Genomic DNA, 14,757 nt, shown 5'->3' on the forward strand with positions numbered 1-14,757 from the left:
TAGTCACTCGTCTTGGTCTAGTTTTCTTGGTCTAGTCACTCGTCCTAGTCTAGTCTCTGGTCCCGGTCTAGTCACTCATCTTGGTCTAGTCTCTCGTCCTGGTCTAGTCACTCATCCTTGTCACTCACACTGGTCTAGTGGAGTCTGGACCAGCTAAGCCAAAAGTCTTAGTGCCAAAGCTTGGGGTGGGTTTCTGATTAGTGCATGACACATACGAGGCAGTCCAAAGATCGACAAAGTCCATTACTGAGTCCTCTGAAGTACTACCATCGAAAGCACCAACCCTTTGTGCCGAGTAGAAGTCCACCAGCCCCATTACCCCTACCTTCCCACGCGGCTACCTCCACTCCCTCAAACAGTTCTTCACCTCCCAAGTCACCTTCCCCAGTACAGTTCTTGCCCACTGTGTTACAGCAAACTCTTGAGCAACAAGCTCCAGAACAAACAGCCATGGAGGAGCTCACAAGTGTCCTGGCTAAGGTGAACATAAAGTTTCCGACTTTCAGAGGACCTCCACAGAGGATGCAGACGACCATGCTAGGAGGTTTGTCCCTCTCTATAGGGGTCGTGGGCTCAACAGAGCAGATGCTACCTCGTGCTCTTCCCATCAACGTTGGATGGCTTAGCTGATAAATGGTACAATCAGTTTACTGAGAACCATTTTACGACTTAGGCCACATTACGGAAGCAGTCCTGTGAAGCTTTCAGACCAGGGGACTTCCAAGAGAAGGTTCTAGATAAGTTGGTTAACCTAGTGCTACAGCCGCATGAGACTTTTGCAGAACTCATGACAAGGACAAAGTCTCTGATCGCAAAGCTTCCCCAACAACCAAGAGAATTTATGGTCAAGAAATGGGTGGAGAAGGCTCTTCCCAAGACTTCTCCGCAAAAGCTCCGAGAGAGTCTCCGACCTGAAGCCACTTTGGAGGAATTTGTCGCGGCTACTACTAGGATAGAAGGGGCTAGGAAGCTCTTCACCGACCCCCGTCACGCAGAGACCACCTCTGTATTTTTGGAAAGTCCCTCTAACCCTTTGACTTATTTATGCAAGGAGCCCTGAAGTTACAACGAGCTCTTCAAGAGGAGAGATCATTATTTCTTCGCCAGGAGAAGCCTCCACATCAAGAAGCTTCGAACCAGATCAAGCGAGAGCTGGAGGAGCTCAAGGCTCATCAGGAGTCTAAAGGCTATCGTCTGGTGTAGCTCCCGCCGTTCTCACGGGCATCCTCCATAGGAATGTCTGCTTCGAGCTTACTGTCATTTCTGTGAGAAGTCCGGCCATGATGACAAGGAGTGCTACCATCTGAAGGGATTGTGGCAATTACAACATAGCCTCTCCCCTACGCTTCAACAGAGCCTCGCCCCACCTGCATCCAATATGGTTTCTCCCTATGGCCATCCAACCCTCATGCCCCCTTTACTGACAACCCCTCCTACTATGCAAAATATGCAAAGCGCCTTTCCATCTCAAAGTTTTTATCATGCTAGTGCCCCCTCAAGTCCTCAGAGCTTCTACACCTCAGCTTCCACCCCCATGCAACAAGAGCAGAGACCACCTCGTCCCCTGCCTCGTCCGTCCAATCGTCCCATTTTGTGCTACAGGTGCGGGGAATATGGGCCAAAGCAAGTGTCCCTTGCCGAAGGGTCTCCACCTTGCCGTCATTGCCCTAAGGATAAGGATCACTACAGTAAAGATTGTCCCAAGCAAAGGGCATCTACATCTTCCAACCTCAATCAATACCAACACGAGTTCACATTTCCGAAGTTCAACCTAATTGCAGTAAGCACCATTTCTCAACCGTCACCTGATACACATGTGGTTACCCCTACGGATAGGGTGCAGCAAGTGGAGGAGCCCATTGGTGTCCTCACTAGATCACAACGAGCAGCCCTAGGCCTCAATCTTCCTGATTGTCCAGCTCTTCCATTTCCTCCTCAACAAACATAGTCCGTCTGCAACATTTGACAAGCCACCCCTTTGTGGCAACAGCCGACCGACCTCTATGCTATCTGATATTGATGGGGCCTTCTTGGAAGCACTAGCTGACTTGTAGCAGATCAAAGTCCCAAAACATGCTTTGCCCAAAAGCGAGAAGCCTACAGCAGAGACTATCCTAAAGAACACCTTTCAGCAAGTTTCCCTTTACAACATGCTAAAGCTCGATGCAAATCTAAGAATTGACACCCTTACCGTCCTTCAGCCTCTGTACCCGGGTGCAAGGCCTAGTGGCGGGCACCTTCCCGTACAGCCCTCAAAGTCCTACATGATTTCCTATCCCGCCTCTCCCCTCACCAATTACAGGCCTCCTTATAGTCGATGGTGGATCTGGCATCAATCTGATGACAAAGTTCACTATGTTTGCTTTAGGTCTGCAACCTACTCGCCCTGCTCCCTTCATAGTTACATTGGTCGACAAGAGGATAGTCTACCCAGTGGGCATAGTGGACAAGGTGCCTCTGCAGGTACAAGACTTTACCTTTGACTTGGATTTTGCTGTGGTTCGTCTCCCCCAGGTTGAGGGAGGATTTCCTTTGCTCATCGGTAAACCATGGCTGCGGCGCACTAAAGCTCTTCATGATTGGGGAAACAACGCCATGTGGATACATATTCCTGGCTCCCCAATGAAACCAATTCGTCTCGAAGGACGTATGGATCCAGTAGTTCATCATAGTTCTTTATTAGTGGAGTCCAACCTCGACCTGGAGCAACCTACCCCACCTGACGGGTCCGACGAAGATCTACTGCAGTGGTTGGAGGTTACCACATTGTTGCCATGCTATGTGGTCTCTATTCAACCCTTGAATGAAAATTCACCCTCTTCCCCTGCTCCTACACCTGAGACCAACGAGCCACATCATCCAGAAGCAAGTGTGACAATCACCAAGGATAATCCTTCTGTTGCCCCCTTGATGGAAGCCATGCCTTGGTGAACCTATAACACATCATAGAAGGGGGAAGAAATCTCCTTTGCAAGAGTTCACCAATGTCTTAAGTCTCCCCTTAGCCTCCTCTATGTCTGACTCTCCACCCACGCAAAAGCACTTTGCTGTGTCTGAGGACTTACCCTTTGAGGAGCTTCCACCAGGATGGTTACAAGTAGAGTATGTTGATTTTCACATCGATCAAACACCAGTCCATGATGTCTCAAAGCTCCAAGAGGCAGCTCAATCTTCATCTTCTAATGCACCCTCACCAGCTACACCTCCTGACCCAGTCAGAGAAGTCAACCTGGGGGACCTGACGACCCTCAGCACATCCTCTTAGCCGCTTCGATATGGGATCATCCCGCGCTACTCGATCAAGTAGTCTCTTGTATGCACTCCTTTAAAGATGTTTTTGCCTGGTCTTACAAAGATTTAGAAGGAATCCCACCAGAATTGGGTGTCCATACTATCCCTCTGGTTGAAGGGGCTAAGCCACAGTCAGAGGCCGAGCTTACAAGCTCACCTGTAAGTATGTAGAAGCTGTCAAGAAAGAGCTTAAAAAAATGCAAGAAGCATGGATCATTGTACCAGTGGAGCACTTTGAGTGGCTATCACCCATGGTCATGGCGTCTAAAGAAGCAATCGAATAAAATCCGCGTGTGCGTCGACTACCGCACTTTAAACAAGGTAACCATCCCAGATGGTATCCCCACACGCTTCACTAAGCGTGTTCAGTTGAGCATCCATCCGGGTGACTAGCTGAAAACGGCTTTTGTGAATCCCTGGGGTATTTTCATTTACACCAGAATGTCTTTTAAGCTGAAAAATGCTCCACCGTCTTTCAATCGCATAGTATATCTTATCTTTTGTCCGTTGCTCACGGATCATCTTCACATATTCATGGACGATTTTTCAACCTTCTCGGGTGCTCAATGTTCGACCCCAATGAAGAATCTAGCTAGAGGAGCACCTCGCTCGGCTCTCTACCGTCTTCCTCAAGTGCAGGGAGGCACGTTTGAAGCTCAATCGGAACAAATGCCATTTTTTGGTCACTAAAGGTACACTTTTAGGCCATGTGGTGTCTGCTAAAGGTTTAGCGCCTGACCCAGAGAAGATAGTAGCCATCATGAAGTTGCCTCCCATCGATCCCAAAGGTGTTCAGAGTTTTGTAGGCCACACAGGCTCTTATCGCAGGCTCATTCGTATGTATGCACAGGTGGCTCAACCATTGACACAACTGACCAATGCTACTGTACCCTAAGCTCGAGGTTGAAGCATTTGCATACCTCAAAAATGCCTAACTGAAGCACCTATTCTATTTGCCCCTGATTGGTAACGTACTTTTCATGTGCATACAGATGCCAGTCAAATGGTTGTGGATGTTGTGCTCACTCAGCCTAGCAAGGAGTTCAACCTGGATCGGTCAGTTCACTATGCAAGTTGACTGCTCACTAAAGCAGAGCGCAACTATAGCGCGACAGAAAGGGAAGGTTTGGCTATTGTGTATGCTCTACAAAAATTTTGTCACTATTTGTTAGGAGTCCACTTCACAATTATTACTAATCACCATGCCTTGTGCTATTTGCTTAATAAGCCGCAAGTTGCAGGTCGAGTGTGGAGGTGGTTACTTCTATTTCAGGAGTTTAATTTTGAGGTGGTCCTACGTCTCGGCAAGCATCATGTCATAGATGACCACCTCTCTCGCATTGAAACAGGGGAAGAAGGTACAAGGATTGCGGACGACCTTCCATATAGCAATCTCTTTAAGGTGGATACAACCCCGGAATGGTACGGCGATGTCTTGCATTTGCTATCCACTGGCATTTACCCAAAGAATGCATCTCCCTTGCCAAAGAGAAGGTTGTTGTTGAAGTCTCGACCATTCCCTCTCATTGGAAGAGCCAGCTCTACAAGTCGCGGGCTTGGATGGTATTCTAAGACGGTGTGTCTCTCCCTATGAAGTTGAGCATATTCTTGAGGATGCCCATAATGGTTCCACTAGTGGCCATTACCCTGGTCACAGCACCGCCCAAAAAATTCTACAGAGTGGTCTATGGTGGCCTTATGTATTCAGGGATGCAATTACTTATGTAAAATTTTGTGATGTTTGTCAGCGTTGTGGATCGAAACCAAGTAAGCAATCCAACCATCCTCTGCAGGTCTCGATGGCGTGGTTACCATTCGAGAGATGGGGGTTAGACTTTGTGGGTCCAATTTCTCCCGCAACTCAACCAGGTAATCGGAAGTATCTGCTTGTGGCTACAGATTACGCTACCAAGTGGACAGAGGTACTGGCCACAACTGATTGCACTCACAATACTGTAGCAAAGTTTTTGTACAAAAATATATTGTGCAGGTTTGGATATCCTCTGGAGATCGGCAATGATCGGGTAACTCACTTTGTTAATGAGCTGATCTCGACTTTGCTGGCCAACTACAAGATTTTTCATCGCAAATCTTGTGCCTATTACCCTAGAGCCAATGGGCAGGCAGAGAGCACGAGCAAGGTTCTTATCGCCCTTCTGTGAAAAGCATGCCATCTCCATCCAGCTTCATGGGCTCAAGCTATCCACAGCACCCTCTGAGCATACCGCACTTCCTTCAAAGCGACAATCACTCACACCCTTTCCAACTAGCCTTTGGTTTGGAAGCCATAGCTCCTTTCGAATTCAACTCAGGCTCCCCTCGAGTAGTTTGTGATGTTTGGGGTATGGACTTTGCCTACATCTCTCGTCTCTCCCAACTGGAAGAGAGTCGCTTGTTAGCCTCCAATACATTCCAAGCGGAACAGCTCCGTCGTAAGGCGTGGCATGATCGTCATCATTGCCAATCGAAATTCAAGCCCGGATCATTAGTGCTACTCTATCAGGCTTGCTACCAAAGGAAATCCAAAAAGCTCATCCCTGCTTGGCAAGGCTCTTACAAAGTGCAAGAGATTTTTCCCCAAGGGACCGTACAGTTATCCACACTCAAAGGCGTTCCTCTGCCCGTAGTCAATGGGTCTAGGATTAAATGCTATCATTTCCCACATTAAAAAACTCTCTTGGCTTTTCCCTCTGATGGTTTGAGCCAAATCTCACTATTCGGTAGCTGCTTCCTCACCTCTTTTATCTAAGTAGGTCTACTTTGTGTTGATGGGGTTAGGTTTTGGTGGTAGCCTCTTTGTTCCCCTGGTATAGTTCGTGCAAAGAGCCAAGTATATATTGTTCTTAATTATGATCGTTGCTTTTCTATCTGGGTGTACTCTTTATCTCCTTCAACTAATCTTAATTCTCGGTCACTCATCTATATCACTCTTCTGTAGAGCTACTCCTCCTTTAACATTCTTGGCACTAACTGTCCTCATTACCTAGCATCTCTGATCATCTCACTGAGTGGGTGTAGTTTATGGGGGTGCTTTTCAAAAGACTTCTTTGCAATTAAAGCTGGAAATGCATTCAATAATTCAGCTACCTTTGAGCACTTACCTGTCAGCCTGTTGCATTGTCTGAATTTTGGCAAGTTGTTCTATTCTTAACGAGTGGATCTGTTTGTCTTTCTCAAGCTCCTACCGAGTGTTGTGTTTCCCTTCCGAACTATCTTCTGTGTTGGTGGTTGCAAGTGGCCGCTCCTCTCACCTTCAATTGCTAGTCCTCACCTGCATGTACCTCATCATAATTTTTGACTGAGATTTGAGCAATAGGTAGGAAAGACCTAGACAAACACTTTCCCCAAAAGGCACAAAGGGTTCAAACAACTCCTCTGGAAATGGTTCCTTTACGTAGTAATTATCTTCTACTGACTACTCTAGGATGCAATCCTCCCTTCTAAGGCTTCTACATTTGGACGCTCCGCACATCCAAATATGCGCATCCTTCACTAACCAAGCAGGCAACTGTGTTCCACCATCCGTAGTGACAGCAAAGCCTTCTATCGTGGTTCTCTGGAAACTGGTTTTGGATACCCTAAAAGTCCTATTGCCGCAAGCTTTCTTCCAAGCTATACCTGACAAAGACTACAGCAAAAGATCAGTATTACTCTACTACAGCACAGGAGACACCCAATCAAAATACTTACCATGGAGGACATTGACGAGATTCGACAGCAACCGATGTTGGACATCCTGGGACACTTATGACGATGATGATGTTTTATACACTCCTAATCCCTCATGAGATTGTACCTTTACTTTTTGCCAAAGAGCTCCTAGTCACTCCCCTTATAGTGCCCTACAATTTTATTTTAGTTGTTTTTTTCCCCTGACATTTTATCAAATTCTTGGGAGATGTAACTTTTTGGGGTCTCATAGGTCATTTTGGCCTTTTGGAGACGTTTAATATAATAATTCATTTTCATTTCATTTCTCTGTGCATCTCATCTCTCCGACTCTCTCTAAAAGGAACCATCAATAACAAAAAGGAAAGAACAAAGGATTAAGAAGGTGTGATTGCTTGATTCTACCTTTTTTTCTCAATTCCACTGCATCAGACATCTTCCTCGACTGTAGCCAAGGCCCAAGCCTTCGTCCATCTAAAGATGGTTCCCTTGGAGACTTCTCCAACAAAATCCGAGATTGAGACAATTCTTGCGACTACAGACTCTCAAGATTGGATCATTGATAGTGGTGCTTCATGGCACATGCCACCTTCGAAGAATCTCTTGTCCAACATGTAGCAACATTGTAGTTCCGTCTTTATCCGCTACAAGTCGGTGATTCCTTTTCACAATGAGGACACTATGGAGCTAATCCTAGGTGGCAGAGGAGGGATACATTCCTCCGGGGTACTCTATGTTCCATAGCTGGGCTTCCATATGTGCATATAACAAGAAATCAAAACATATAAGAAAAAGGATAAATGAAGGAAGACTTTTAATATATATTTGTTTTAAAACCAAAAAAATGATAAAATAAAAAAAGTAATTACATAAAAAGGAATAAACCAGAGAAACTTACCATAATGAGATATTGAGCAAAAACACTAGTTTAAAGACATTCAAAACAGGGATAAGATATCGGAATGACTCAATTTCTTAACTTTAAGCTCATACAACTAGCACAAACAGAAGACAAAAGAGCACACATACATATGATGGCTGATGCAAGATGTAGCAATTTGAAATTAGTTACCACCATGAATTCCTCTTGTAAAACCCTCCCGCTACGTTCCATGGGGTCTGTCACCATGAAAGGATGATCCACAATTATCAACAAAGAAAACAGTGTAGTCTAATGGGCTCAAACAGGATTTCTTCACAATAAATTTTCCAGCTACAAGCCAAATGTAATGTTACATGGGCAGAGTGAACTCTGCCAGTCCAAAACTCCTCTTAGCAGGATAACATGCTAACCATCCCACTACACTAGGACCTTGAAACATACATTGCACCAGAGACATACAGCTTGAGGTGCTTGTTATTCTGTACATAGATCAAATAGACAGACAAAATGAACCGCATCTAGAGAATGAGAAAAGACCTCACCTTGTTGAGGTTCTTCAAGAAAGTCTCCCATGCCTTTCTTCCTGTGGTCTGTGTAACCTGATGCAGCACTTTCCGTAACGTCAAGAATCTTGGTCAATCTCGTGCAGTACCCTCTTTACCATCAACAGCATGCACGCCATCGGCATTTGAATTAATCGATGTTCTGATAAAATCACATGATGCTTCAATTGCTTCAGAAGACAGTCAAGGTTCAGCTGTACTTGCAAAATGACTTATCACAAGATGAGTAGATTGGAAACTGAGAACTTTTATTTTAGCTCCATAGATGGAGCTGAAGCATATTTTGCAATATGTGAACTGAGATTGTAGACATGCTTTATGTACTATAATAGGTTACACTTCTGACTTGTTGAATGCATTCTTAAAACGATTGCTCGACCACTGCCAATGAAGTTAGGTCTTCATTTTTGTGGTTGGTAGGGCGACACTCTTTCTTCTCATTGTTTGAAGGATGCCTTGTTCAGTAACTCAATTCAAGGAGCTTCTAATAATGTGCCAGAACATTATATACAGTCGGGTGTTCTCTTGATGTACGAATAATTCTCTATGTAATTTTTTTGCTGCAGCACACCAAAAAACCTCCATAAATGCACTGGGTGGTATAACACTCCTATCTCACAAAACTAGATTTTAAGGTGTCATTATATTGGTGTAAAAGTAGAATCACCAGTTATCCTTGTCGAGAAATGTATGGGTGAAGTGAGAGGCTTGCCAGAGGTTGTGCTCCACTTGGATTGAATAAAACTCATTTGAACTTTGCGGTACTTTTGGACTGTGGGTATATCCTTGGTAGTGTTCAGCAAAACGAATGGTTTTGCCATTTGTTGAACTCGTGGAGATGGGCGCATCTTCTATGAAGGCCTTGCAGTAGAGGTGCTTGACCCAGATTGGAAGACATCAGAAGGGCATGAGTTTTTAGCTGAATCTCAAGTTGGTTCAGCTTTCCTGCTAATTTTGGTTTGTGTTTGCTTCTATGCCATGATGCCACTTCTGTTCAATACAACTATCACTTTCATGCTTCTAATTATCGAGTTGCTGGCTGCTGAATGCTAACCAGAAGTTGAGTCTGTCAACATGAAAAGTTATCATCTTGTGACCTCAACCCCAAAGAAACTCTCTTGAAAGAAAGATATACAACCCAACTGACCCACTGCGGGAGATCAAAAAGCTCATTGAAAACAATCAGGCAGTCGGCATTAATGATAGTCTATCTGGTTAAATAGGAGAAGCAGCATCTCCTTACATCCTACCAGCAATCCTGTTAAAGGGTGGGAGCAGAGTACTTTGCCCAGCACTATCCTTTCTAAATTCCAGCATTTCATCATCAGCATCAACAAGTATATTTGACAAAAGAACAAATGCACCAGAACTCTTAGACTGCAGCTGGATTGCACTATTAAAAGCCAATTTGCCAAACTGCATGTTGCCATGTGCCCGGCATGCAGCCAGCACGCATGCCCACATGTCAGAATCTGGCTGCATTGGCATTGCGCACAAGACAACTTCTAGTCTCTCAAAGTCACCAGAGCGGGCAAAAAGATCTGCAACATTCACATAATGTTTCAAATCTGGCGTTATGCCATAACTTCTCTTCATGGAAGCAAAGTACCCAACACCCTCACTAATAAGGCCCGCATGAGCACAAACAGAGAGAATTGAAGAAAGAGTTCTTCTATCTGGTCTAACACCTGCCTCTTGCATCTTCTTAAAAAGCTGCACGCAGGTCACATAATCTCCCTCTCGAGAATAACCAGCAATGCATGCATTCCACATTACTATGTCATCCTTCAAGCATTTATTAAAAACAATGTTTGCATCGGCCATGCTTGCACACATCCCATATGCATAAATAAGAGAACTTGAAACAAGAAGATTTGACTCGTACTCTGTGGATGCTGCAATGAAATGAATCTGCCTACACACTTCTAAGCAGCCTGTTCCACTGCAAGACTGCAATGCACATACAAGTGTCACCTCATTAAGAACTATACATTCCTCCTGCATTTGAAAATAAAGCTGTAAAGCCTTCTCTTCCATCCCTTGCTCAATGTACAAAGAAAGCAGCACATTCCACGACACAGTATTTCGTTCCAGCAACTCATCAAATGCACCTTCCGCTCCTACATAATCTCCGCATTTGCAATACATGCTGACTATTGTATTTCCGACAAAGACATCAGATGCAAACCCTCTCCTCCAAGCATCCAAATGCAATGCTTTACCTATTTGTAGAGCTTTATAACGACTTGCTGCAGTATCATCTTCTCCTTCTGCAAGTGTACCACATGCTTGAAAAGCAATTGCAAATGCCTGACGATCTGGGACTATACCTATCTGTTGTATGTATCTAAAGACCTGCAAAGACTTTTCACCTAAGTTATGCTCAACATATGCTGAAAGGATTGAGCTCCAAGATATCACATCATGCTTGGACAGCCCACAAAAGGCATTCTCTGCTTTTTCAATGGTCCCACACTTGCCATACATCTTGACAAGAGTAGTTCCAAGAGATGTTTTTGCAGAAAATCCCCCTTTTTTGGAATCTGCATGTAATGCCTGGCCAATTTCATGAGGCGTAAATCTCACCGAGTGTTGACCTACGTGTGTTATGTCTTCCATGTCTGCTAGAGCAGTGCATGCCTGGAGAGCAACATTGAAAGTGACATCGTCTGCTTTTATGCCTTCTTCAGGCAACTGCCTAAACAAAAGTAAAGCCTTTTTAGGGTGACCATTCTCAACATATGCTGAGAGCATTGCATTCACTGACTCGATATTACATGCCTGTGATTCAAGAAGCAAATTCTCTGCAGCAGCGATAGCCCCACATTTGCAATACATGCTTACAAGTGTAGTCCTTATAAATGCATCTGAGCTAAAGCCCCTGTCCTGAACAGCCTCATGTAGTTCCTTACCTTTATGAAGGTCACCTGTCTCACCACAAGCTTTGAGAAGACTAACAAAAGTGTGGTTATCCGGCTCTACACCATCCTCTTGCATGCCTACATACATTTGCAGGGCCTCCAAGCTGTTCCCACACTCTACATAAGCACGGATCATAGCAGTCCAGGAAAATACTGTGCGGGAAGGCAAGTTATCAAATACTGTTCGAGCATCCTCAAGGCAACTGCATTTTGCAAGGGTCATGGCAAGGCAGTCCCCAACTAAGCCAGAAAGTTTCACATCCTTTTGCTGGAGATGAGCATAGACGGTTTTTGCATGAGATGCGGACTTGCGTCGAATACATGCTTGCAAGAGTGACATGTAGACACGGGGAGGGGGGGACAAATTGAGAGCATCGATGCGGGAGAGTTCATTGAACGCTTTATCGAGGTGGCCATCTCTGCAAAGGCCTTCAATTTCATGTGAGATCTGTTGAACTTTTGAAGAAGAGTCCTTCTGCTTAGTCTTCTTCTGGTCAAGGGCCGCGAGGCGACCATCAACCCAACTGGGTTTGAGTACGCTGTTGAGCCAGAGAGGTTCTCTGGAGTTCTTCTTCTTGAAATCTGGGGAGGAAGGGCCTTTCTTGTCAGCTCTGTTGTCCCACCACTCATCCGGGTTGGAGAAGAGGTCCTGCCATAGCTTGTCCTGTCTTGCTTGTGGTGTGGCGCTAATGCAGTGGCATATGGGAAGGGCAACAGCTTGCATTCTCCGCTATAACGAAGGTGACGAACTGCATCATTGAAATTGAAATTTGAGATTAATTTCACTTCCTCACTGCACCTGTCACTAGCAAAAAGGACCCAAACTAGAGTGCTTCGTTAGCCATTCGTTTGACTCTATCGTGCCTATTGTTGATATTGTAGAGTCGGCACTTCTCGAGCTTCAACTTGTCTGTAAGTTCAAACCAGAACAAAGAACTCTCATACATGGATTTTGGTAAGCTTGATCAAACGATCTGTTGCATCTCTCCCACCAAAAGCTGATTATGGAATGCCTAAGACTAACCGACTCCAAGAGGGAACAAAGACAAAAGAGGGAATAAAGCCCAAAGCTTTGAACAGATGAGGAATGTCATCTTCCTGCCATTGACACCGAGGGAATTTGCCGTTTGAAACACCGATACTCTCAGCTTTTTGACCTGTTCAAATGGCTTTTGATCTCTCCCTCTTAATACAAATTCTGATGCTTTTACTGGGAAAAAAAGAGCATAGTTCATACTAAACTTCAAGAATTGCAAACTTGATGGTTTGTAGTACTTGGTAGACTTTTTATTGAGCATCATGAACACATTCATATTTATGATGAATTAGATTGGAAAGAATTCACCTTCGAATTTTGAAACTGTTTCTTACATTTTCAGCCATGACCTATACCTATATACATTCCGCTCCAGCCATGGCGTGGGCTCTCCACTGTGTCTCGTCACATAATCCTTGAGCATTGAGAGTCACTTATCCATATAGTTCATCACCTGTATCTTTTGGTCCCATACATCATATTTGACCACCCAAAATGATAATAAAAAATCACATGTACCTTTGGTCCTACAGGTCATATTTGTCCATCCAGGACAATAATAAAAAAGATACATCTCTCTCTCTCTCTCTCTCTCACCCCACCCACACGCACCCTATCAAAGTTATCAAATTTTGCATACTCGAGAGCTTTTGCCAACACGATCATTCTGTCTTCTCTAAAGTTGAAGGTTACAACTGCATGACCATCAACAATTGGACCAACAGACTTGCCATTTTTGTCCACAGTCACAAATGGAGGACAATATCGGTCATTGAATTTTGGATTATCTGCCTTCAATTGCATAAGAGCTTCAATACCACTCTTGAACTTGTGAGGAGCTTCTCCCAGAACTTGTGCATCCCAGCCTCTTTTTACCACATTCTAATCATTCTTTTTCACAAAGTCCCAACAAAACTAAATCTTTAAGATTGCATTGCAGACCCAAATCAAAGTGAAACAATCAACAGCGACAATTCCTATTGATCCTGTCTTGGCTCTTAAGGTGTTTGCATGGATGCATTAAGACCCATATTGAAATCTTAGCAAGCTCTTTCAAACCAAAAGGCAACTGTTGGTATTTGGTAATCACAAGGTACCTCGTAGCGATTCATAGTTACATGCATACGCCCCCCTCTAGATGCCAGCGAGGCATCCACTCCTTGTTGCCGTAACTCTTCTAAATCTTTCTCGAGCAAAATATTGAAAACTATATATGCCATTTCAATACTTCTCAAGTGAAAAAATTTATGAAAGGATGAGAGAGAGAGAGAGAGAGAGAGAGAGAGAGGCTACCGATTGCCGTGGTTCAGAGGTGTAACTCAAAAGAATGAGATGATACCGATCGTAGTGCTTCAGAGGGGTACCTTGCAAAAAACCACGAGGAGGGTTAGAGGTTTGTCAAGCTCAATGTTCGTAATCATACAAGATGTCAATGTTATTAATTGTTTGTTGTTCCATTTTTATGTTTTAAAAAAAAACAGAACATGCAAGTTTCCTTGCATGGGGGAGTTTGCACAGTCTTCCCCATTTTTTATAATACGAAGGAACGTGCCATTCCCACGGCAACGTGCAATTCTCAGTGTGTTCATTAACTGCATTCTCAGTGTCAAAAATCACAGAATGATAATGCTTACTCACCGCGCGATTGAAGGAAGGCCTTTCCTTCGCATCTGCTAAAAACAACTCAATGCTTCGTTGCCATAGCCATGTTGTGTATATCTCATGAAAACATCCTAGCCATGAAAAAGCGCCTTTCTTTTGCATCTGGTGAAAAATTTGATTATTTCGTTATTGCCATAGCCATGTTGGGTATATCTTGTAGTGCACCACATTTGGCATACATAACCTGAGTGGATACATGCATAGAGCACATTGACATAAGTTATTGCATTGGGGAAAATGCCATCTTGCTGCATGCATTTGAAAACAATCCAGAGCTTCATTGGCCTGCCCTTGCTGGGCATATCCTCCTATAAGTGCAGTCCAAGAAACTACATTTGGGGAGAAACCCTCCCTCCGCATTCGCTGAAAACACCCCTTAGCTTCCTGGCCCTGCCCCTGTCGGGCATATCCTGTAATCAGTGCATTCCAAGAGACTTCATTCCGAACAAAAAGCTGGTCAAGAACTTGTTGTGCTTTCAAAAGTACACCACACTTGGCATACATGTCAACCAAAGCATTGCCAAGCACGACATCTTTTTGTAACAACCCCTGCCTAACAATCTCATCATGACTCTGCTTGCCCATGATAGCGTTTTGCATAATGCCAGATGCCTTCAAAACACAAGCATAGGTGACCGCATCCGGAGAGAAGCCCTCACTTTGCATTCGATGAACATAGCCAAGCACTTCCTGGCCTTGATCTTGTTGGGCATATCCTGCAATCAATGCATT

At 44.3% G+C, this 14,757-nt stretch overlaps 1 protein-coding gene across 1 annotated transcript; it reads right to left on the reverse strand.

Moving 5' to 3' along the window:
- Positions 1-8,137: 8,137 nt before the first annotated feature.
- On the reverse strand, positions 8,138-12,513 carry LOC147452573 (pentatricopeptide repeat-containing protein At5g39350-like). The gene has a single exon (XM_086518210.1). The coding sequence runs from the start codon at positions 12,049-12,051 to the stop codon at positions 9,646-9,648; it is 2,406 nt and encodes an 801-aa protein (XP_086374336.1). The 5' UTR covers positions 12,052-12,513; the 3' UTR covers positions 8,138-9,645.
- Between the last annotated feature and the right edge of the window lie 2,244 nt (positions 12,514-14,757).

This window comes from Adiantum capillus-veneris, chromosome 8 (genome assembly GCF_014529385.1).
Source record: "Adiantum capillus-veneris isolate H3 chromosome 8, ASM1452938v2, whole genome shotgun sequence".
Taxonomy (NCBI): domain Eukaryota; kingdom Viridiplantae; phylum Streptophyta; class Polypodiopsida; order Polypodiales; family Pteridaceae; genus Adiantum; species Adiantum capillus-veneris.